The sequence below is a fragment of the Anser cygnoides genome, chromosome 11 (genome assembly GCF_040182565.1).
Source record: "Anser cygnoides isolate HZ-2024a breed goose chromosome 11, Taihu_goose_T2T_genome, whole genome shotgun sequence".
Lineage (NCBI taxonomy): Eukaryota > Metazoa > Chordata > Aves > Anseriformes > Anatidae > Anser > Anser cygnoides.
The window spans coordinates 16,999,046-17,022,872 of NC_089883.1; the positions used below are offsets into that span (position 1 = coordinate 16,999,046).

The window sequence follows — 23,827 nt, forward strand, 5'->3', positions numbered from 1 at the left end:
GAATACTACATGCAGTAGTCTCATTGCTCATCCCGTAAGTGTTCAAATGTTTTCAACCTTGAATGTGCTTTTTCTCATTCTATACAGCCTTTCCAGAGCAGCTCCTTCTAAACTGTCTGCACAGCTCATCTTTCTCCACTTGCAATTTCAATGAATGGCCCCACTCTGGAAACCATAGGAAAAAAAAAATCTAAGTCTTTGTGCTCAGAACAATGTCCCATCACCGTAGCACAGTATGGTTTTCTTTTTAACACTAACTGGCTTTTACCTACTATCATTGAGTTTACTCCTCCTCTTTCAAAAAAGGAATGGGATTTTGTTCTGTTTCTGTTAGTTGTACTGCACTTTTAAAAATGACTCTTGGCCCATGACTGTAGTTAAGTGCCACAGTGAAAACATATATCAGAGTGCAAGTTTTGTTTGAGAATGGTCATTCTAAAAAGGCTTAACTACACCTTTATTTAAATTTACTCTACCACAAGTAACTTGTAAGATCCAGTCTACAACTCGACTCTCAGAAGAGATCTCTTGTAGCCTTGCTCTAGAGAAGAGTACAAAAAACTCTTTATAACTAACACACAGTCAAAGCTCTAAACAGTGAAGTTTCACCACTGTATAATGGGCAGATGCATCAGCTTAGGTTTTCAAGACGGAAACCCTGAAATATAAATAGGCTCATGGTTACAAAGACCATCCGTATTCAGCAATAAAGATAGTTAGAACTCGTTCTAAGATTTCAGTAATCATTCCACAACTATGCAGCGGCATGCAATCTCCACTGATCATTCATTCTCAGCAATATGCATAATTATATTTCATATTTTTACCTGGGAGTGGTGGTGTTTGCTTTTCAGTTCTTTCGCCTGCCACCTCTTCCATAGTTTTAGAAATATCATCTGCATTCTTTACAGGCGTAGAGATGGCTCCTGGTTTAGTTATTCTTTCATCTTCTCTGCTTCGAAGACTATATTAGAAAAAAAGATTACACTCTGCATATAGAATTATTTCTACAACCTAATGCTTCTAAGAGCAAAGAACAAATCTTTTTCATTCAGAAGTTCATATTTGGCAGATGAGGAATTATTGATTACATTTTGCTCTCTTAGGCTATTACAATATCAGTATTTTTACCAGTTGAAAATTTGAGCATTTTGTCCCTAACTTTATGTTAATAAAATAGCTCTCTAGATAGGGCTATTTCGAAAGAGGAGGGACATCGTAAAATGGAGTGCTGTCTTCGCTGCACCCTGCTTCAAGCAAGTATGTCGTACATGTGGCCTGTAAATTTCACAGGAAAATGAGAAACAAAGGAAAGAACGGGAGAAGAGCAGTTATGATCCTTCACTGCTCCCTGTAGAGGTCACAGATTTTCAGACTTCAGGCTTTGCTATGATCACACTACTCTATCTGCTCCTTTGTGTGGCAGCTGTCCTAGAACACAGCTGTTTGCCAGTGAGGCTCTTGGTACAGCTTTGCACAGATAAAAGGTAACACAAACACACCTCTGACTTCTCATCCTTCAGAGAAGATGGGGCCCTCAACCCACAGCTACTACACGTCTATTGCACTTGAAAGCCAAAGAGACATGCTTCTCAGTCGTCCAAGTTTTAGAAAAAAGACAATTGGTCTCTTATGCATTTCCACATACGCTTAAAGTGTAACACATAAGCGGAAGGAATATATGACAAATGAGAAAAATCTCATTCTTTACATGAAGGGAATATCTAAAGCTCAAACAACTTATTTTCTATTCATTTAACTCAAAAGATCAAGTGTTTTTAATATCATTATACAGAGGTTACTTCGCTACCAGCTGTACCATAAGACAACTGAACAGAATATATGCTGTACGTTGAAACAGTAGCAGTTACACTATCTGTTGAAACAGAAATAATTTGATTCGGTTAGAATAGAACATCAACAAGCAGCTGGAAAAACAAAAAGTAGATCAGCAAGCCAAAGGGAACAGCCTTAATTGCCAAACGTGTATTCTCTACACACACACGAAGTCATGAGACCCTCAAAATATCTATTAAGTTTGTGAAAGTCTGCTAATAAGCATGGGTATAAGAAACATTTGAGAGGAATAGGACACAAGCAAACCACAACTGGTTAGCTAATATTATACTTGATTGTCAAGAAGAGGAAAGAAGAGGTACTTCCACAAAGACACCAATACCTTGGGTCAGTAGATACGAATTTCTCTCTTATAAAGGAGAGATTGGAGGGGGGATGTTGGAGAGTAAAGTCTATCCTAACAGCTAGATGGTGCTACTGGGTAATGACGAGTATCAGCCTCCACAAAGTACAAATGTATCCAAAAAAGTCCATTACAAAGACTAAAGGCTATTTAAGCAGAACCAGTACTTTAACAGTTAAATATGACTTGGGGAAAAAAGCAAATCTACTCATCCAAGCCTTGCTTGAAAGAAAAGAGAAATAGTAAAGATCTAAATACAAGCAGAATGTGCTTTCATGTACGAACACGAAGTCTGAAACATCACAGAAACCAATTTTAGCTATTCACCTAAGATATATTAAGACCTTTCACTACTTTCTTCTTCTTCCCTTTTGTTTTAAAAGGCAGCTAAAAAGAAAAAACTGCAATCCCCACGATGATCTGGGAAGACCAAGGCATCTTTACACTGTAAAGAACCAGCTCCTTATAAAGAGTTTGTAAACACAAGTAGAGTGGCCTAATTTCTAAGAACCTTTATATCTTTTATTATTATTATTTTTCAGATAAACCCTTTCGGCACTTCTACAGTAGAAAAAAAGATGGTATCCCCTTTTGGTCAGAATATTAGGTCTAGCAAAATGAAATAAATTTTTTTTATTTTCTGTTCTCTAACTTCACCTGTGAAAGATTTTGGTACTCTTATTCAGATTTCCAGCATGCATTCATTTGCACATAAAATTAAATGTGTAAGCTAAAAGCAGTGTTTTACTTTCAGCATGAGACTAAGTTAAGACTGAAATCCTCATGCCCTTGAGAAGAGTTCCTGGCTTATTAAAAACAGACACTAACATTTATTTGTTTAAATGCCTACATGTCTTATAAACAAGAAGTCCTATAGTATAGTAATAAGCTACAACTAATTCCCCTCCTCCCTCCCGAAGATTTTTGAGTAATCAGCATTTGTGAACGAGATATTACAGTTAAGTTTCCCTATGAGCGCTCTCTACCTGTTTTTCAGCAACTCCTAACATTTAATAGAAGGATTCCAAAACAGTAATCTAAAAACAAGGCAAAAAAATACTGGAGTTACTATAGGAAGGCAAAGTTCATTTTATATTTCGTGTCCGCACAGTCCAAGAACACTTGAATTTTATTCAGCTTTTATAATTGCATATAAAATAGCATAACTATGGAAGAAAAGCTCTCAAGATCAGTAACTCAAATACAGACACAGAGTACAGCACCAGATAAGTCAGGTAAATACCTGAGCTCATTCACGTACTTGAAGCACGATGCTCTTAAGACTGTGCTACATGTCATCTGCTACTGGCAAATACAGTCTACCAATTAAAATGCTTGCAAAAGGTCAGCTCTGCTCAGTGTAAGATCAAGGTTTAAGTGGGAAAAAGGTGGTAGAAAGACAGCTGTGATAAATCAAAATGGAAAAATTAGAACAGCACAGGAGTTGAATTTTTCTTTGCTTTCCTTAAGTTGTCCAGTAAGTACTGTATCAGTTTGCAAGATGATACAGGAAATAACCGATACTGTCATTGTTTCTAGGTGATGGAAACTTGTCCAAAACTGACAGCTGCACTTCCCATGAGTGAAAGGTGTCGTTAAATGTTTGTGTGTTCTAACAGTACTGCTGAACATCTGTGCTGTGCCACGGCCCCCTCTACATTACATCCCCATCCCCTTTTAATTTTTTTTTTAAAGCATGTCTAACAGGAACATTTTTAAATAACCTTCCGTCTCAAAATACAGTCACAGCTACAAATTAGCATCATCAATTTTGGTTACTGCTTCAAAACAAAAGAAGACTGTTTGCAACACACAGTAAGAATGTTTGCTTGCACAGAAAAATCTCAGAAAAATATGACTGCAGGTTTCGTCCAAGTGTCTGGTTTTAACGCATCTCAAACAGTCTATTCATGAGAAGACAGTAATAAACAGGAGAGGCACATTCCTAAGTACATTCAAAATAGGGTTGATTTTTGTCCTAAATTCCAGTTTTTCCACTTTTTTTTTGAAAACTGAAAATATAACAAACCTCTTGCGCTATATGTAAATTGACAGCTGTATTATGGAAGTCAGCCTCATCCTTCCAGAAATAATGACAATCTCTACAGGGATTTCTTTAAGCTACCACGTCTTTCTTGCTGAGGCTGAAGTGTCAAACAGATCAAGAAGCATTTTTGCTATTCCAGTACCCAGGTGAGGAAGGCAGCACAGCAATGACGGGTCCCTTAATGGGACTTCTTTCAATTGATAGAGGTCAGCTGGGAGATGCTATTTGGCAGGCTTGCCAGCACTTGGCTGTAAATGCCACTGTTCAGCACATGTCACACCAAAACCTCATCAAGTTCAACCACCTTACTTCCAACAGTAAGACCACTTAGGTAAGATAGAATATGTATGATACTTCCCTCAAGGTACATCCTCCAGCTTAGGATGCACAGACACCCCCGACTCTGGCTTTTTAAGTACAGTTCTTAATACATTGTACTGTTAAAAGTTACCTTGAGTTCCGTGAAATGCTATCCTTAAGATACATTTTCCTCTAACTAAACAGTTTTCTTAACGATATCTTTCAAGTTGTATTTATCTTCCAAAACTATAGTTCACTGTTAAGACATAAGCTCAGAGTTCCTCCTCAAAGCCAGGAGGTATTTATACTTTATATTTTACTTAGTATCGATCTCGGTATCAGGTGGCTAAAACTTCTCCAAGCCTCCATAGCTACAAGCATTTGCAGATTAAGTCCTTTCAACACAGAGGAACAACTAGCAAGTGAGCCATCAATCTAAAACTACCTCAGATACAAATCTAAAGCTAGCTTCTCATCCATGGGCAGAGAAATCTTCACATCCCTGTTGAGACTAGAAAAAGTTATTACACCCATTAAGGGTCAATCCTGAGTTTGACGGATGATTTAACATAAGTCTGCATACGGACTGACTAAACGTCATTATTCCAAGTAAAGACCTGAGTTTTGAATGAGTTCACACAGAATCCATTTGCTTTACATAAGGATCTACTGGATCCTTATGGATCTCTGGATCCTTTTCAGGACTTGACAATGGATAATTTATGTTTTCTGCTTACAGAAGATTACAAAAGTGCAATTCGAACACATCCTAGAATCTGAGTTTTAGAAAGATTGTTCAAAAGGGACATCACTGAACTTCCTCTAGACTAAAGAGAACTACAAATGCTGTCTAATGCTTTGACAGGATGTTCAAGTAGCCATTGTTACAGAACTTCTATACACAGGAAAACTGCAGGTACACCAGTGTACCTATCAGTATGAAATACTGAAAAACGGACTACATTCAAGACCCTACCAGATACCGAAACTAAAGAACTGAAACAAATATATTGGCAGATGTACTCTTTAGATGTGTACTCTACTGGACACTGAAAGTGTCAGCCTGCAGTTCAGCTTGTATGAAAAGACTGAGAAGATTCCTATGGAATTTATCCTCATCAAAAGACACTTAGCATAACAGAGCATAAATGTCTAAATAAAGACTTACTATCTTCAATAATTTTTGATGTCCTTCTTAAGCTCAGTTTGATAACTTTTTTGCACCTCTTCTTCCTCAGCTTATTCTCAAGCTTTCTTCCCCAAAGTTTTCCATTATATTTTAAACAATGAAGCAATGTCGCGAACAATTTACTTGTTCAGCAAGTCTGAACTTGCACAAATTACTACAAAAAGAAGCTGCTTTTCACATGTTCTTTATGTGGCTCACAGCCCAACAGACTTTCTGATCTCGAAAGAGACATGTCCAACAGGAAGTCAGTCCATGCCAGGGTAGCTCCTGTTCATAAAGCAGATAACAGATGCATTTCGAGTTCAGATAACTTCAAAGTTCCTTTTCAGGAAGGATTTAATTCTTCTGACAGCACAGTCTGTAGGGAGGAAGTGACCATCTACCTAAGCCACTGTAATAGGACAGGAAAGCACTAACAGCAGGATAAGTAAGTCAGTTTCAGTTTTGATGGATTTTTCCTCCATCCAACAGCCATTTTCACACTGCATTTCAAATGCATGTTAAGGAATACAGGCTTCAAATCTGACAGGGCGTCACCACCTTCACAATCAAGTTTTTCAAGGTGCCTCCTACTTTAAGGTTATATCCATGCGGAAGGCAAGGTATATGCATTGTTTTCCCCCTTGGACACAAAAGATTACAAATAAACAGTAATCAGGTGTATCGCAGTTTTACTGAACAGCTGGCTGCAATTTGGTTTTCAGAATTTTTGGTAGCATTTTAAAGTCTTCAAATACAGGCTATGAATTTGAGATTTGCAACAGATCAGTTCTAGTGGTTTTTGCTCTGTCATCTATACGTGCTCAAGATGAAGTTCTCTTCGTATTGAAAGATTTGTTCTATTTAAAAATCAAGATACTTTTTGAATTCTGTTGCTAACTAGTGTCCACTTCCAAAATCAAATTGCCCAAATGCAAAAAAGGACATATCTGTTTTTAAAGACTAAGTTTCCACATGGCAGAAGAAAAAATTCTAAACCATACAAAACATGAATTCAGAAATGAGTCATCTAAAATTAGACTTACCTACCTCATAGTTGTCACATCAATGTCTCAGTATCAAATTTTAAAAAGTGCATTACAAAAACTACATCTGCTGAGCAACACACCTTATTTTGCAGGAAATAAATGTATTTTGAAAGATAAAGTAATTTTTAAAGAACGATAGTGAGGAAAATAAAAAGCTTATACCTAAACAAATCAGATTTCCACAATTTTACCCAGGTTGGACAATCAATAGGACCGTGCTACTAGTCAACTCAAGTAAGATTGTTACAGTTAATTTCTACATGAATCAAAATATAATTGCATATGCCTCAATAACGTCTATTAATATTAAACTTGCATGGCCACACATATAACCATGTTATAAGAAAAAAATCACTATTTTTTTAAAGAGATCTATTTCTTTTGAAATATATTTTTTGAAATATATTGATAGACACAAGGATCTATTTCCCCTGAATTCTCAGCACATTTGGATCATGATCAGCTGCATCTCTTGAGAAAAAGAATTCCATGTTACTACTACCATAATTCTGCATCACATTTGTCACTGTATAAATCCAAGCACTCCTACAAACTTAAATCTCACTTTAAATAGTTGATTTAAAAATAATACAATGCTGCCATCACCTGCCGTTGCTGGGCTGCTGTGGAGAATGTCTGGAATGGTCTGAAGGCTCTGACCTCTGGTCAGGAGATCGTGAACGACTGCGGCGGGGCCTGTCATGTGATCGGTTGGAATGATCTGATGCCAGCGACTGAATTTCTGAAATGTCTGTTAAATAAAAGTTGTTTTTTCATGAAATGATTGTAATTAAAATGGTGGCGTGACCTGCTCATATGGAAATAAGCTTTTGCAAAGATTTTCATGAAGATGTTAAAATCTATGTTTATTATTTCAAAAACAACTAAATAACACTCCTGCAAAAACAATTGCAAGAAAAGGAACTGTATCTTTTTCTACACATTTTTTAAGGTACAGATTTCAAACACCTTCAGAAGAATTTACTCACATGACAATCCTACTCCTATCATCCTCCCCACCCTCCTCTCATCCCACTGAAGTATTTCACGTTGTCACAACACAGGGAATTCTCTGCCTTTGGAAATCAAGTTTATACTCACCATCTCTTTCTGAAGCATTTGCAGAATGAATACTGTCAGAAAGATCAGGGACATTCAACAGCGTAGCTCGTTCATCTCGCTGAACAACCATCTTCAACTTGCCTTTGGACCTTTCTATTAGTGTTTTTGCATCTGCTAAGGACATATTTTCTGTCACAGTGCCGTTTATCTGGAACAGTAAGAAAAGCGCAGATAGAAACTTACTGTAAACCACTGAATCTCCAGTAAAGACGGTGTTTTTCTGTGTGATGATATTTAGAAATACTTAAAGATTTTTCCAAACTGCCATAGTTTACATTGAATACTATACAGTGGAAAACTAAGTCTCATCCAAACTGTAAGAACATAACACAGAAAATTATTTTCAAATTTCAAAGATAAAACATCTACCACTAATATGAAGCTTTAAAAAAAAGTTATGCTTTTTACAACTAGCATCACAGCAGAGTAGGAATAGCATGTTTTTCTGTACCAGCATTTGTGGCAAAATCTTATTAACAAATTTTGAGATACAAAACACTGGCTATATCAATTACTACAAAAATCAAATGTAACCTGAAAGCAAGTTCTAGCATTGCTCACCAGCATCAGTCCACGACGTTATATTGTATAACTAAGCACCTAGGTACAAAGTCTTGAGCCATCCGAAACAATTATTTATTTTTAATTATACATTTACAATAGGTTTCTTTAATAACATAAGCACTAATTGTCCAAGTAAGACTTGTGGAAAAATACTTAAGACAAAAAATTGTTTTATAATTTCTCTTATACAAGAGGGTTTACACTTAGATTTATTGATCCTCAAAGTAAGTTCACCATTACACATCATCTACTAACAATAATTATGCTATGAAGTGATGGTTGATTCTACGAACAATTACATCAATGAAATTTCTCTGAACAAACACCACCACAATTTACCATACCTTCAGTACAACATCTCCTTCCTGAATATTGCCATCTCTTGCTGCAAGGCTATCCTGTGATATTTCTTTCACAAATATGTGACTTGCCAACCGTAGACCATACTCTTTATATAATTAAAAAAGAAAAAAAAAGGAAAGAATACTGATGAAGTTACAGTAAAGAAAAGGAAGATGTATCTCAAGATTTACAACACTGCTTTACAGAAGATTTAAACTGGCATGTGAACTTGGCACATGAAGGACTATAGTAGAATTTTGCTATATTTTACCATTATATCAATTCCTCCTTTGACTCTCACTATAATCATAGATGTTGCTTAATAGCTCAATTTATATGCTACATACAATTTTTCCTCTTTCAAACTAGAAGGACATGGAAGACTCAGCTAAAATATATAGAATGTACAAACTCACTAACAGACATCAGATGCACAATTACGATTTGTTTACACTATGTAATACTTTACCCTTTACTAAGAACATAATTTTGAATATGGAAAATATCTCTAGAAACACAACAGCTGTTTTCAAGTTTTCAGCTAGCTACTTGTAAAACTGGCAAGCAAACCGTAATAGCACTGTTCATCAAGTCCATGAAGCCCTTACCACCACGCTGACTGATGCATTTGGCCTTTAAAAAACAGCAAAGGTCTTAACAAGAGAATTCTGGAGAAGTTACCTTCATTCTTCCTTGATTTCACCAGTGTTACTTTGGTAGGTTTTGCAGGCTGACTGGAAGTAACTGACCTTCTGTCAGATCTTGGTGATAAGCTTCTCTCTCTGCTTGCGCTTCGGTCTCTTACCCAGCTCTTCTCGTGCCTTCTGTTAGAACTGGGACCACCACGGCTGCTTCTTGGATCACGTATCTCTTCATCATAGCTATCGTCATCATTTTCAGACACTGGTTCAGGTTCCTGTCGAGCTACTGGAATCTGAATTTTCTTCATCCTTCGGATAGTCTACAACCAAACATCAGCTATCAGACCGTGGCTGCATTGAAGTATGTCTCTTGTGCCTCCTAATTTTACATTACCACATTTAAGTACATACTGATGGGTTTTATATCACATCACAAGTCATATGTATGTCACAAGTACATACACAAGTCACAAATACAAACACATATGTACCTGTATATATGTAGCCATATACATGTACACACACAAACCAAAATTTTCCAAGCGCAAACATTCAGTGAATGGTGCAAGGTACTTAAAGGAATCAAGTCCTGCAAAGAACAACAATAAACCACCTGCAGATCTCATTACAGACATTGGGGACAGGACAGGACACAAGACTAAGGGACTTGCAGTTGTGGTTAGGCTACAGCCTGCACTCCAAGCTCCCTGTGTCCTGTACCTCAGGCAATTGCAGGTGTGGCTATCAGTAGTACAGTGAGTAAGCAGAAGCAAGCAGCTCTGCAATAAGTCATTTTTCTAAGGAAAAACGTTTTCATCAGCTCTTCCCAAGCTTACTGTAGGACCCCAACTGCCAGCTTCACTATTTATCACATCCTACAACCACTCTGCAATGAACCTTCCAGGAGCTCAGCTCTTGCTCAGGGAAACAGTTCCACAGAGGTGATTCATATACCACTGATATACGTACCTGTCCTGAACAACTTCAGAGATATACCAGAGTAGCAAGTTGCACATTGGCACACGAAAGGCTTATTGGATACTAAGAAAGATCTGTCATAGCTTTCAACAGAAGTTCAAAATTAAACAAAAAGCAGGAAATCTAAAGTGTTGACTCACTACAGTTTACACATAATAAAGAAAGAAAAACAACACTTGTCCAATCTTTTCAAGCTCACCCAGTCCATAACTTTAGGGTTTGAAGTTTTTGTACTCACGCCCTTTTTTTTCCCCCATCAGCTTTCTCCTTCATCCAAAGACACTCCTCTGTTCAGTCTTTTAATCAGTACAGAAAAAATGCCAACTCAAACATTTTTTCTGTATTTTTTACCCACCCACCAAAGGAAAAACAGTGAGGGTGGGGGAAGAGAAATCATACATTTCACAAAAATCCTATTTTTCCATTTGCTATATTACACAAACATTAATTCCAATGGTGTTCGACTTGATACATTCATTCTAACAGAAGTGATTAAATACAAACTTTAAAATCGTACCCTTACATTTCAAAATCACCACAGTGCACTCCACATAAAAATATGGTTTTATAAGATAAGAGAAATTCAGATGAACTTTGTGTTTTGCAGCTTTTTTCCTAAAGTATTGCAGTAATTTCTCCAAGATTAAAACATAAAAGAATCGTTCTTTATTCTGCAACTGTACAATGTAAGTTGCTTACAAAATGCAAGCTAGCCACGATCAACTGCGTAATTCAGAAACAATGAAGTAATTTTAATATTGACTATGTATAAGTTAATTAAGTCTTAACACCAAGGTGTGTTTTTTTGTTGCTGTTGTCATTTTGTTTCTTTTGTTTTTAATGTGTTTTTTTTTAAATGGGTTTTGATGTTGATTTTTTTTTTTCTTTTAAAAAGATAAAACCTTTCAGCAATAAAGAGGGGCCATGACTTTTCCTCAAATGACAGCAGCTGCGGAACAGATTCACAGGCCAACATGAAAATTAATGCCAAAACTAAGTTAGTTTCTCTTTCACAACAGCAATTACATACATGATGCAAGTTCGTTCCCCAGGAGCTTGAAAGCCTTTATCACTTTTAGCTTCCACCCATCTCCACATAAACTCTCCACTTACACACGTAGGTATCCATTTAGGATGACGTAGCTAGCTGTGTTTAAACTAATATGAAGTGGAGAAAACACTCCTAGTACGTTATCAGGAACTTTGTAAATGCATTCTTGTTTATTAAAATAAACTAACTCTTGAACACTATATGAGGATACATCTGGGAAGAAGTATTCAGTTCCTGGACTGCCAATCCCTTGGGATTGGTGGAAAACCTGAGTTCTCACTGATCCCAAGTTTGATCACTGTAAGCTCATGACAAAACGAATCCTTTACACAAGGGGAAAGTTATATAAGACTCAAAGATTCAAAGTGATAGTCATGACACCCCACAAAGCGTGGGATGTGTAGCTAGCCTTTAACAAATATATGTAACAGTTAAAAAACAGACAGATTTTCCAGACTTCCCGTTCTCCAACTATAAAGTATAGATTTGGACTACCCTGTGAACATGAGGTTTGTTGGTTATGAAAAGCCTAGTAATAGCCACAAGACAATTGGTGTGTAGAGAATCAAACATCAGCGGAATAGAGTTGTGTCAAGGGAGCTTCGGGCTGGGCGTCAGGAAAAGGTTCTTCACTGCGGAGGTGTTCAGGCACTGGGACAGGCTCCCCAAGGCAGTGGACACAGCACTGAGCCTGCTGGAGTTCAAGAAGCATTTGGACAGCGCTCTCATACATATGGTGGGATTTTTGGGTGGTCCTGTGTGGAGTCCTGCATTGGACTCGATGATCCTTGTGGGTTCCTCGCAACTTGGAATATTTTATGATTCTACGTATACAAATGAAATCTACAGACATACATTACTAATTAAGTCTACTTAAGAAAATCATCGAAGGGGAAGAACAAACATGTCAGGTGAGATTATCACTACAAAGGGATAAGGATAAGGGTAAGTTACCCTGTACAAAGGGTAAGTCTAGGAACACTCTCTCTAACAAGATCTCTTGAGAACCTGTTGCCGTTTGACAAAAAAAAGTAACAATCCCTCAACTGAAGATGATTACCAATGAGTTCCAAGTAAGATATTTCATTGTTCTGTATCCAGGATTATGCAGACATATTCTGGTCTAAATAAACAATAGAATCCCCAGCCCATATACTTTCTTTTAGGAGACAAAAACTGAAAAAAAAAATCGTAGTACCAGACTTCTTTTCTTGGAGAGTAATTTTGTAACTGCATGAGAAGTCCAGAATAAAATCTCAAGACTGATTTACAGAATTTGCCTTGTTCAGATGTAACAGATTCCATGCTGTGTAATTCTAATGGTGTTACAAAATGTCAGAGGCCAAACTAATTCAAGGGCTCAAGAGAAAATAGACGTACTTGTGAATGCTCTGAACTCTTGCCTTCTTGTTATGAAGTTCTATACAAATAATATAGGAACCTCATCAATACAGATTACCAGAACCCTTCCCACTTTTTTTAAACATGGTAGTTTTAGCATTCTGCTGAAGTGTATTAGTTGTTTTCCTTCTGCACAAAGAGGAAAAAATCTAAGAACTACAGCCTTTGCAGCACAGCACAATATTCTGTTTTCACAGAGTTGCATATTTGAATACCCTCTCTTTGCTTAAACCCGCAAACCAGTCACTGGCACTGCTAAAAACTTGTTTTTTAAATAACTATTGTATTCTCAGTGTGTTATTGACAGCAATTCTCCATAACTTTGAAGCCTGCCAACCTTCCAAAGCCATGTTTATGTAAGCCACAGGGACAGGGAAACATTCCTGATGGAAGTTCAAAGTCAGTTTGCACTAACGTAGATGGCCATTTCCAAAATAAAACCTGACTCATACTAGAGGGTTTAGTTCTGTAACACCTAGCAAATATACAACAATTTCTATTATTAATTGACTTTCTCTGCATAAATGTAAAAACAAAACAAAAAAAACTATTTCTACCACCAAACTATACACCGGCTGAACATCACAGAAAACATTTAGGTACCAGAAGCCCTGCACAGCTCACTACACATTCTTTTGTCTAAGGTTTAAATAATTGCTAAATCTACAAATGCAAAACACAGCACAATTTTTGCAACACTACTGAAGCATACAAGAGCACTTGAAATCTATCATCACAAAAACTTTTCTACAAGCCCTAAAAGTATGTTTTGCTAAATTCAGAAGTTAAGCATTGTGATTTTTGTATTCTACTATTTTTGTAATATAAAAACAACTCTCAAACTTCTACGGAAAGACAGATTGCTACCCTCTAGTGATGATCTGTTCTGTTTACCAAAGTTCAAAAGCCAGCCTGGCACTTTGAATAAGCCTACAAAATTACAGGAATTAAGGTTATTATACTTTACTTTGGCACACTGTTTACTAAGTATAAGAACTATGTTTGTGTCTGAATAGGAGGTAAAGACCTTCAGCATACAGTAGCCAGAGAAAAACTTGATAAAACGGCACTCAAGAAAGCAACAAATGATTAAACAAAGCTGAAGATTGAATATTTGGCAGCCTGGGAATAACTTTACGATAAAGAAAAGGAGTCTATTATCTATTGCCATGCTACCCAAATATGATCATTCATATTATAAAATATTATTTTGGGCAACCCAAGGGCTAAATCATCACTTAAACATGAAACACCGCTCCACTCAGCTATTTAGGTAGGTATTACTTAAGTACCTTGCATCATGCACGCATTTCATAGCAGACAGTATACTATTTCACTTTTGCTCTATAACTTCTGAATTTAAGGACACTTAGGTCTTCAAGACATTCACTTACAATTTTGGCATTCTTCCCACTTTTCCTCAGTTGCTGAACAGCAAATGCATGCTCAACATTATCCATTGAAACACCATTAACCATTGCAACACGGTCATTTTCTCTGAAAAAAATCACAATATGCAGTATAAATACTTCAGTCAACAAAAAAATATTGGGGACTGAGTATCCCTGAGAAAATTACATACCTTATAAACCTACTGTACAAACAGTTATAGATATCTTGAGAGCAAAACAATTGAGAGGTTAAGCTACCTCTGACAAAGATGCATGCCCCAAGTTAGAATGCAGGTGTAGTTTGGCACTTACTGTAGCAGTCCTTCTGCTGGGCCTCCTTTCAGCACATCAGAAATAACTATTGATGTCTCACCACTCTGAAAATGAGGATTATCTCTTCCTCCAGATATTGCAATACCAAACCCAAATCCAGGGGCCTATAATGTAACAAGAGAAATAAATGTATTTTCTGTTATTTATATAGTTACAATTCATGTTACTGTATCAAACACGGAGAGGTCCTATGGAATGAATACGACTTTTTGGAAGAAAGAAGGAATAACCATGCAATGCCACGCAATCCATAAGGCAGCTTTTTTGTTTGTTTGTTTAAATAAAAGTAAAAATTCACTTCTAGAAGGCAGACAAGTTTTGGACTACCCAATATTAATTGATCCCAACCACATTTTTATGGCTTGGACCCCAGGTGGTCATCACTAATACCTCAATCTTCACTAAGCTCAACACACCATACCACTGTGTTGAGAGAGAGATTCAGAAGTGCTTCGCCACTTCCTGCAACACTTTCTTTGAGTTTTCACATTATGGCATTTTCCCAGTTTGACCTCACTCAGCTCAGAAACTGACAGGATCACAGCGCACAATAATATGACTGCAGGCTCAGTTCTTAAGAATAATACCAAGATCACTTGTACCATTAAATACATCAGAACCTTTTGAGCACATGCAAATCATCTACATCTTAACAGAAGTAATTTGCTTCAGTATTTTCCCTCTACCATGACCTGCCACTACAGCGAGGTCAGTGCCTATGAAATTGTATTCCTGTTAGGCATTTCAAGATATAACAATGATGCTTACATTGCTGCCTGAAAGCAGTGAGAATAAGAAATAAACTCTCTCAATATAATTGATCTGCAAACTGTCTTACTCTCCCATCATTGTCCAGAAAACAAACATTGTCAGAAGGATATTTCCATTTAAATGCCATATCCTGCTCAAGAATTTATTCTGAAGTTCTGTGCTATGCAGAATATCAAATCACTGAATGGGTTTCAGCCAATTTCTCCTGTCCATTCCACACCAGCATGCACTCCATAATGGAAGACTTATTCCTTTTGACTCTTCCAGAATTTTGGAGCAACATGACCCAGTTTTGACAGTGAGTTTTATAACCCTACTGTGACAGTGGAAGCAATATAGCAGACTGCATCTGGCTGTAACCCATCTATGCATAATGTCCAGATTTACAAGCAATTACTGCTCAAAAAAAAAAGAAAAGGTTCCCCATTTCCCCCCCAGAAGAGAGGTCAGAAAAAGATGGTCCAGATTTAGCCTACAAGCAGTGAATAGAACCATACAATATAAAAACAAGGATTTGGAGATGCACTGTTTGGAAAGGGAATTCAACAGTTAGCAAATACTGTTGCCAGGTACAAATTTCATGAATTCATATGAAAATAAGGTTGGTCTAAAAAGAGTGTGCAGGGGGGGGCATACTTTACACCTTTCTTCTACATTCATTTTAATTCTTTCAAGGAAGACTGAACATCTTTTCAAATACATTCCAGCCAGATCAACCAGAAATCATGGCTGAGATTCAAGAATTACAAAGTGCAAACCTGTGCCATGCAGGAAGACAGTCTAAAGGATTATAATGACCCCTTATGACTAGAGCTGAGAGGTTTTTGTTTTCAAATCATTCAAAAAGAACAACGTATAGAATAGCCTATGAAAACATGCAACGACAACAAAAAAAAACCTTTTCAAAACAGTAACATTTGCAAAGCAAAAACTTCTCCCCTTTCTCACACCACCATTTAATCTTTCAGCCTCCTATTACTGTATAAACCAAAATTCAGTTAGCGCTATACTTGGGTGGGAAGGGGCAGGGAGAAGAAAGATAAAGACGACATTTAGGTCAAACTTCATTTAAATGTCCTCTGCCTTTCCTTAAATCATAAACATACACAAGACAACTGGTTTCCTATTTAAATAACATCAAGTTCTTCTCTTTAAGAAGCCCTGAAAGGATGCAGTCTCATATTCAGGCAGTTCTCAGGAAGACCACTCTGTAAAAGGCTTTCTAACAATTTAAATTTAAGTCTTAAGAAATAATCCAAGTTTGAAAGTTCAAATCAAACCCTGAATCTTTTTGAAAATCTAAGAGCTCAAATAAGAAAGCTTACAGTAAACTTCTGCCTACTACTTTTCGTAGTATCCTGCTGCCTACCATCAACCCAGAGGTAAACAAACTCACCTGCCCTCAGAGCTGTAAGACTGAACCTAGCTCTTAGAAATCTCTTGATTTAGTAGATGGAAATAACAAGATGATCACCACAGTTTATCTAAGACACAGACAGGTATCTTAGCTTTACTCCTGATCAGTTTAACAGCATGGGAACAGCAGGAAGGAATGTACACACAATTTCTATTTTACAGGGTTTAAAAAAGCACATCTAGTACTTAAACACTGAGAACTTAAGTTCCAAGGATGAAAAAAATCACAGTTAAAACACAAAGTGCATGGTTCCTCCTTCAAATCACTTACAGTTTGGCATATAAAAACAGAAAATCTCTCGGTAAAAGATAAACTGTAGCTATCTGGTAAGCTTTACCTGAATTTGAGGCTGGCTCAGTGTTTTAAGAGCTACATAGCAGTCCCAGAAGTTAGAAGTGTAGTACAGAAAGGAAACAAAAAAACGTGGCTAGAAGTTAAAGCCTCTTCCCCATCCCCCCAAAATTGTTTAACAACTTTTAACAACAGTAGTTGGTGAATTGCAGCAGTATGTTAAATCACAGCACAGTCAGATCCCTTATATGCTCAGTTATGGGTTCTGTAAGATACCCGAAGCACTTTGATCAAAAAAATAAAGAAATAATAAAGTCTCATATCTGGAAAAAAACCACAAAGTGCCTGAACTGACACATACATACTGCAACTACTGGGACTCAGTATACTCTGTCCCTGATTTGCAATATCATCTCTGGAAAGTAAAGGTCAGAGAAAGAAACCCTACAGGAAGAAGTGAGCAAAGCTGCATTCTTCAAGAGAAACTCCCTACATAAAAAAACCCTTCTCTTTATCCTCGAAACACTCTACAGTGTCATATCATCTTTTTAAAGGACCACTACCGGATCAAAAAAAGCACCATCAAAAACCAAAACGTGTATCCTTTCAAGGTACATGAGGTTTCTGAACTGCTATTAATTGGTTTATAAAGAGACATTACATACAACAACTGTGTCCTGTGAAAGAAAAAAAGCAGAAGCATTTTTAAAGGTTAATATATCAGTGTCTGAGGTATCAAAAAAGCTAATCAACTGAGAACACATGGTAGGAACACCTCACGCAGTACTTGCTAATGCACTTTTTATTTTCTTTAGATGTATTTAAAGAGGTACACACAAAATAACTATTTTCCTAAAATGTGATGATTACTATCAAAACTGCTTTTTGTTTTTACAGTTCTGTCTAGCCTTACAGAGCACAAAGAACCAAAGGAATCCAACTCTACCATACACAGGAGCAATAGAGTTATATTGGAAAACACCACAGGCTTTCAGCAAAATAAAACTGGCAGTGCTGGAATTACCAACAGCACAGAAATTACTCACAGAAAACAAGAATAAAGGAAATCAAGAATGTTTTATGCATCTTGGACTGACACACATGTATTACCTAAAATATTTGCACTTTCCTTCTATTTTTAAAGCTGGTAACTACAATGAGTAAGGACCACTGATGTTTGTTAACTAATTCTGACCAGATACCATTAAAAAAAAGCAAACCAAAATGGCACAGCAAGTCATAGTGCAGTAGCTTCCTTGGGGTGCAGGGAAAGGACCCCCAAGATGAGCTTGCCATTACACTGGCACCAACTAGATGTCGCTGGCTCTTCCAGGGGAGCTTTCTAAGACTTTATTCTCAACCATATTTTTCAAATGACTTGTCTACCTTTAGTTCTGAAGTAAATACTGACCAAATGTACAAAAAAGAAAAGAGCTCTGTGAGCATACCAAAAAAAAAGCCCCAAACCACTGGAAGCCAATGCTGTGAAGCCCAACTTGCACCTACCCTGTACACGTTCAGTACAGGTTAAATATCACTCCTTCCAGTAGTCACAGCCAGCTCACTGCCCTCAGCTAAGTCAAAATAGACTTATCAGTATCCCTCACTAAAGGAAGTTCAGCTCTTCAAATTGTTTTACACAGCGGACAATGCATGGTCTCTAGCAGGTCTGTAGCTCACACAGGAAAAGATGAACTCACACTGAAAAATACCACCCAGCCAGGTAGTAGTGCTTTGAGTCTATTCCAACTTATTAATTTCTAGCTATCTTTGAGGATAACTAAAATCTGGATGCATTTCTCTCCTTACAGGTACACTGAAGTAACCTGATTTACTTAATCAGGTTACTTAATAACCTGCATATTATTACTTAATAGCCCAATACTACAAGAATGACAAATAAAAAGCAAAATCTAAAACCTCACAAACAAACGTGCACTCTCCTGAAAAGCTTCTTCATAGTGCTGAGAAGAAATTAAGCTGCTATTTGTTTAACACTAGCATAAAAGTTTAGGTTTTGATATTTGGCAAGTAGAAAATGTGGTGTTTTTTTTAATTGGTTACATTCCTGCTACCAAAGTTATTAACAATAGCTGCCACCAGCCTTCTTCAACATCGACATGAGAAGTACTCAGTTAACAAAACAGTTAAGCCAGCACAGTTGGCAAGAGACTGCCACATAATATATCAATGAGAATTATAATCAAACTACACTTTCATTTCTGTACCACAACTTCTGACTTCGTTTACTGTAAGTGAAACCAAGGATGTGATTTCTATGTTCAACCTATTGTTTCAAAATTCATTCAAGTTAAGTTATCTCACTGTTTCATTATTCTTTTGCACACTGACTGAACTCAATTTCAGGTTTCACTTAAATTAATGCTTAGTTTAACCAGAATAACCCCCCTTTCTGAAGAAACTGAGCTATCATTAAGGCTACCATCCAGCCTTGTATTTCTACAGGTTTTTTTTTTTCTGTGAAATAAAAACAGCACTGATTAAATCTATACGTTTAAAAAAAATTTACAAAAGGTTCCAGCGATGATTGCACCGTTTCCATAAGAAAATAAAAAGGGCAATTACTTATAGAAAGAATAATTATTGTTCAAGAACTTGTTGGCCTACTAATTATTGTAAACTTGAAGAGTAGCCTAGAAAAGTATCACTACATATTTTCATTTTTACATATTTATTGCTTCTCTTGTACAGCTTTATGATAAATTAAACCACTTTCTGATGTGCCTAAGAGCAACTCAGATAAGAAGAGTCAGTCTGAATGTAAAAGTTGCCTGTATACACTGATTCCTAGTACACGTTGTTTTGTGTAAGGTGCCTAAGTGCACCCAGACATTATTTTCAGCCATTAATTTTAAGAAGTTAAAGTCAATTTAGGCAGTTTTGAAGATGTTTAGTTATATTCAACTGCACTGTTTTAAGCCTTTGCAATTAGTTTTAAAAAACTTAACTACAGTTGCAGTACAACTTTTAATGCACGGACACTTTGGTTTCTAACCACTTTCAGTTATGCGCAGAAGTAATCTCAAGCTTGGTTTCTTGCTTAGTTATTTGTAGGCAGGCTTATCTTAGAAGCCCAACAAACGGACTAAGAGAGCTACTATCAAACAGAGCTTTTACAACACTTCTAAATTTAAACAGAGGAATATGACAGTTTCCTTTTCTTTTACTTCCTGACATCTGGCTTTTTCTTATTGTTTTCAAAGCCTACCAGCATCCTGAGTTAGGCACACACAACTAATTGTATTAGCTTACCCTGTGAAGAGTCACTGTGTGTTGTTCCCATATAGCTGTTTCTTCCATTGTTGTGCTCTAAGGAGAGAAAAAAAAACAACCAAAGATCAGATTTCACTGTCAATAGCTGTAATAACTGTATTGTACCACAAAAAAAACTTACACTGAAAATTAACATTAATATTCCTATTGAATAGTAACTGTAAAGTAGGGCTGGCTGGCTTGTTCGCTAGGTATTTCCTGCCTTTAGACATCACATCTGAACTTCTAGTGCTTGTTCCAGGGAACTGGGGTACGAGAACTTAAAATAGGTAATAGATTTCTAATAAGTACATATTTCTTAAGTTCAAAATTTCGGAAGTTTAAAGGGAAGGACAAGAAGCTCGTGATGTCGGTGCTCTAGGTTGTTCATTAAGTGCACTGTAAATTAAGCTGGTCCAACACCCACTTTCAGTTTTCCCACTATGATCCAATGTGTTGATATTTTAACTTTCTGAACATTCTGCCTTTTGCTGGTCCTAATTACATGCAGGTTGCCATCAACTCACGAGTGCCAAGACAGAGTACCTGTGCTACTGTATTATGCATACAGGTCACTTAACAGACTGCGGTTCTGCGTACACTAATTCCTTTGGTGAACACAGTGGTATTGCAGAAATAAGAAGGGTCCCAGAAAGGGAACAAGATTAAACAGTAACATTATGACAATATTTACATACCTACATGTCTGCTTAAAAGAACAGACACTGGCACTATTTAACACAGCACAAGAAACACATTTGGAAAGGGGGAAATAGGGAGAGAGAAAGAACTGGAAGAGCCAAAGGCTTAAAAACAGGTAAAAAGGCAGCAGGAAACACATAGCAAACAGTATGAAGTCTCCTGCTAGCCTGCTGCTACATTTTCTGCCTTTCCAGGAGGAGTACGGTGTTTTGCCTCCCTCTTGCAAGCAAGCAATTCACTAAAGAAAAGCATCTCTGAAAACAGTTAGAAACAAGCATATTTTCAAACTTCATCCGATTTTGTAACATCTGAATTTACAACTAGGTTTAAGAACAGCATTATTCTCACGACTCCAAAAAGCTGCAGTTTGTCTCCACATTTTGTGCTCTGATTTGAGAGTTAGGATGTGTTACCTTACAGCTAATTTCTCTTTCAGGGTTTGCTTGTCCTGTAAGCATTGGTGCAACTGAATTGGCAGACACTTCATTCCACCAGTTTCCCTCGCTCCCCCCATCCAGTATTGCATTGCTCCTTTGCATTAGAAATTCACTCAGCTCTAGCCCCAAAGCAGGCTCTTTCTTTCCAGCTACGCATTTTAAAAACAGATCCGATCAATTTTAAAACAGTAACAATTTACACACACGGTGCGCTATCCTTGAAACAAAACAGAATGTTCTGCTTGCTAAACTGTTAATGAATACCGCTTTTCTTCCCCCATTTCTGATGCTCTCATTCTGTCTTAGTTTTGGCAAGAGTTTCTGAGGCTGAACATCCCCTCAACAAATGAAGAATTACCTCCGCAAGTTAAGTAACTCCTATTCAGAAGAAGGTGAAAAAGGAGTCCAGTAAAGGACTGGAAAAGTTGCAATACAAAATTTAATCAAAATAGGCAGCATCAGCTCTACGTGCACCAGGTTAGTCCAATTCGCAGAGAAATGAACCAGGCAGGCCCACCTATCACATCTGTCCCAGCCGTGTCACGCAGGCACAGCGCCCCACCTGCAGTCGGAGGCACTTCCTCAGCTTGAGCTACCTGGCACAGGAGTCCCAGCAGCACCCCGTGGCTGCAGCTTGCAGCTGGAGCACGGCACACAGCTGGCTCTGGACACAGCACAGACTGGTAAAGCCCCAGCTTAACCTGCTGAGCACTGCTGGGGCAGGGAGAACTGGGATCCCACAGTCAAAGGGTACGAGATGAGAAAAACTGCTAAACAACGAATAAGAAAAAATGGAAGTGGCCTACACAATGTGCTTCTGAGAACAGAGAGAAGACTTTGTACCTCACAGCAAGGCAACGCAGCCCCCAAACCCCACTCCCTACCACACACCTGAGCCCAGCAGCCTTTCTACAAGCGGTCGCTTGTCAAATACGAGAAGCAGCAGCTCAGTCAGCAGGCTGTTCTCTTTTCTGTATAAATTCAGTCTTTCCACTTCCATTCTTTGTTCTCCATTTTCTCACTCATACGACCTCTTCTCATCTACTGCTACTGCCTCCCCCAGATTTTGCAGTTACATTCATTTCAAATTCACAAGACTCAGAAACATCAAATATGCATTAGTCAGACAGCAAACCAAGTAGTATCTTATTTTCATTCTTTCTGCATGCCCAAACAGTCCAATCAAGAACACTTAAAGCAGTTCAAAGGCAGCCCGAGGTGAGACATTGGCTTTAACACAAACTGCTTGTGTGAGTTCGCTTCCCATCTGTAAGGAACTGCCTTCGCTCACAGAAGACGGAGAAGCGTGATGAAGTCGCACGAAGGTACGCGCCCTACCAAGCGAGGCAGAACTGGCTCTTGCTGCTCTGTCAGCCCAGCTCCCTGTTGTAAAGCTGCTCTTAAACAAGAGCCACAAAGTGCTCTGCTCTTCAAGGAAGCATCGGAATTTCAGGAATCTTGCAAGGACTTAAGTCACTCCCAAATCTGTAGAAATGGCAGACACGGCTTGTAATTAAGGGGTGTTGCCAGCCCTGCGGCCTGCTGGTGCCAAACCTGGTACCCACGACAGTGTTACCACCACTGATTTGGGGTAAACGAGGAGACTCAGCAGGAAACAGCCTACTTACTGCTTAACACCCCAGAAACTAAGAACATGAGAGTAAGATGCTACAGTATAAGGTTGGGGCAACCTAACAGAAATCATAAAGTATCTCTGAAATGGAAGAGGACAACTGGTAGCATGCTAAATTTGAGCACTCCTGATACTATATGTTGCCTATGGTTCTCCACATGTATTAAGAATGAGTAATACAAAGAGAAGGATGGTATTATGACTTGTGTTAATACTGTGTTATACTTATGCTTTATTAAAATGTTTCCTTAAACTCATTTTGAGCACCCTTATACAGACAATTAGTACCATTCCCAGTTCTGTAGATGGCAACTGGATCTGGTTCTGATTGTTTGTTGGTTTTTTATTTTAAGAAATAAAGTTATACAAGAAATTGTGATTCATCAATATGCAAATAATAAAACATTTTCCATTATTATTACAATTTCCTCAGAATCCTATAAGTACAAAATCTTGTACCTCAGGGAAATATCAGAAACTTGAACAAGTATATCAATGTAAATATCTTTTCAGAAAGCTCCCTTTATGATCTGCTTCAAAAAGCACTTGAAGTATTCCCCCACTCACCACATTTCCTTGCTGCTTCTCAAAGGCTGGTGTTTTTATTTGCTAATTTTTTTTTTTTTAATATGCCTTATCTCACACAACTTCTTTCTTCATGCATATTTCTGGGTACACGAACACACACTGAAGACTGAATTCCCCTGAAGGATTAA

The 23,827-nt window shown here is 37.5% G+C and overlaps 1 protein-coding gene across 9 annotated transcripts in view; it reads right to left on the bottom strand.

Moving 5' to 3' along the window:
• Positions 1–23,827, bottom strand: part of TJP1 (tight junction protein 1) — a 164,165-nt gene that overhangs the window by 25,895 nt on the left and 114,443 nt on the right. For 8 of the 9 annotated variants that reach the window (XM_048060266.2, XM_048060263.2, XM_048060261.2 and 5 more), the window contains 8 exons: positions 20,340–20,396; positions 14,567–14,691; positions 14,258–14,360; positions 9,474–9,753; positions 8,795–8,898; positions 7,866–8,034; positions 7,371–7,515; positions 828–964 (listed from right to left, as the gene is read on the bottom strand). In XM_048060266.2, the coding sequence (XP_047916223.1) occupies positions 828–964; positions 7,371–7,515; positions 7,866–8,034; positions 8,795–8,898; positions 9,474–9,753; positions 14,258–14,360; positions 14,567–14,691; positions 20,340–20,396 (1,120 nt within the window). Of the gene's footprint in view, positions 1–827; positions 965–7,370; positions 7,516–7,865; positions 8,035–8,794; positions 8,899–9,473; positions 9,754–14,257; positions 14,361–14,566; positions 14,692–20,339; positions 20,397–21,454; positions 21,515–23,827 lie in introns of those variants that run through there. The other variant, XM_013177399.3, reaches the window with a different exon arrangement.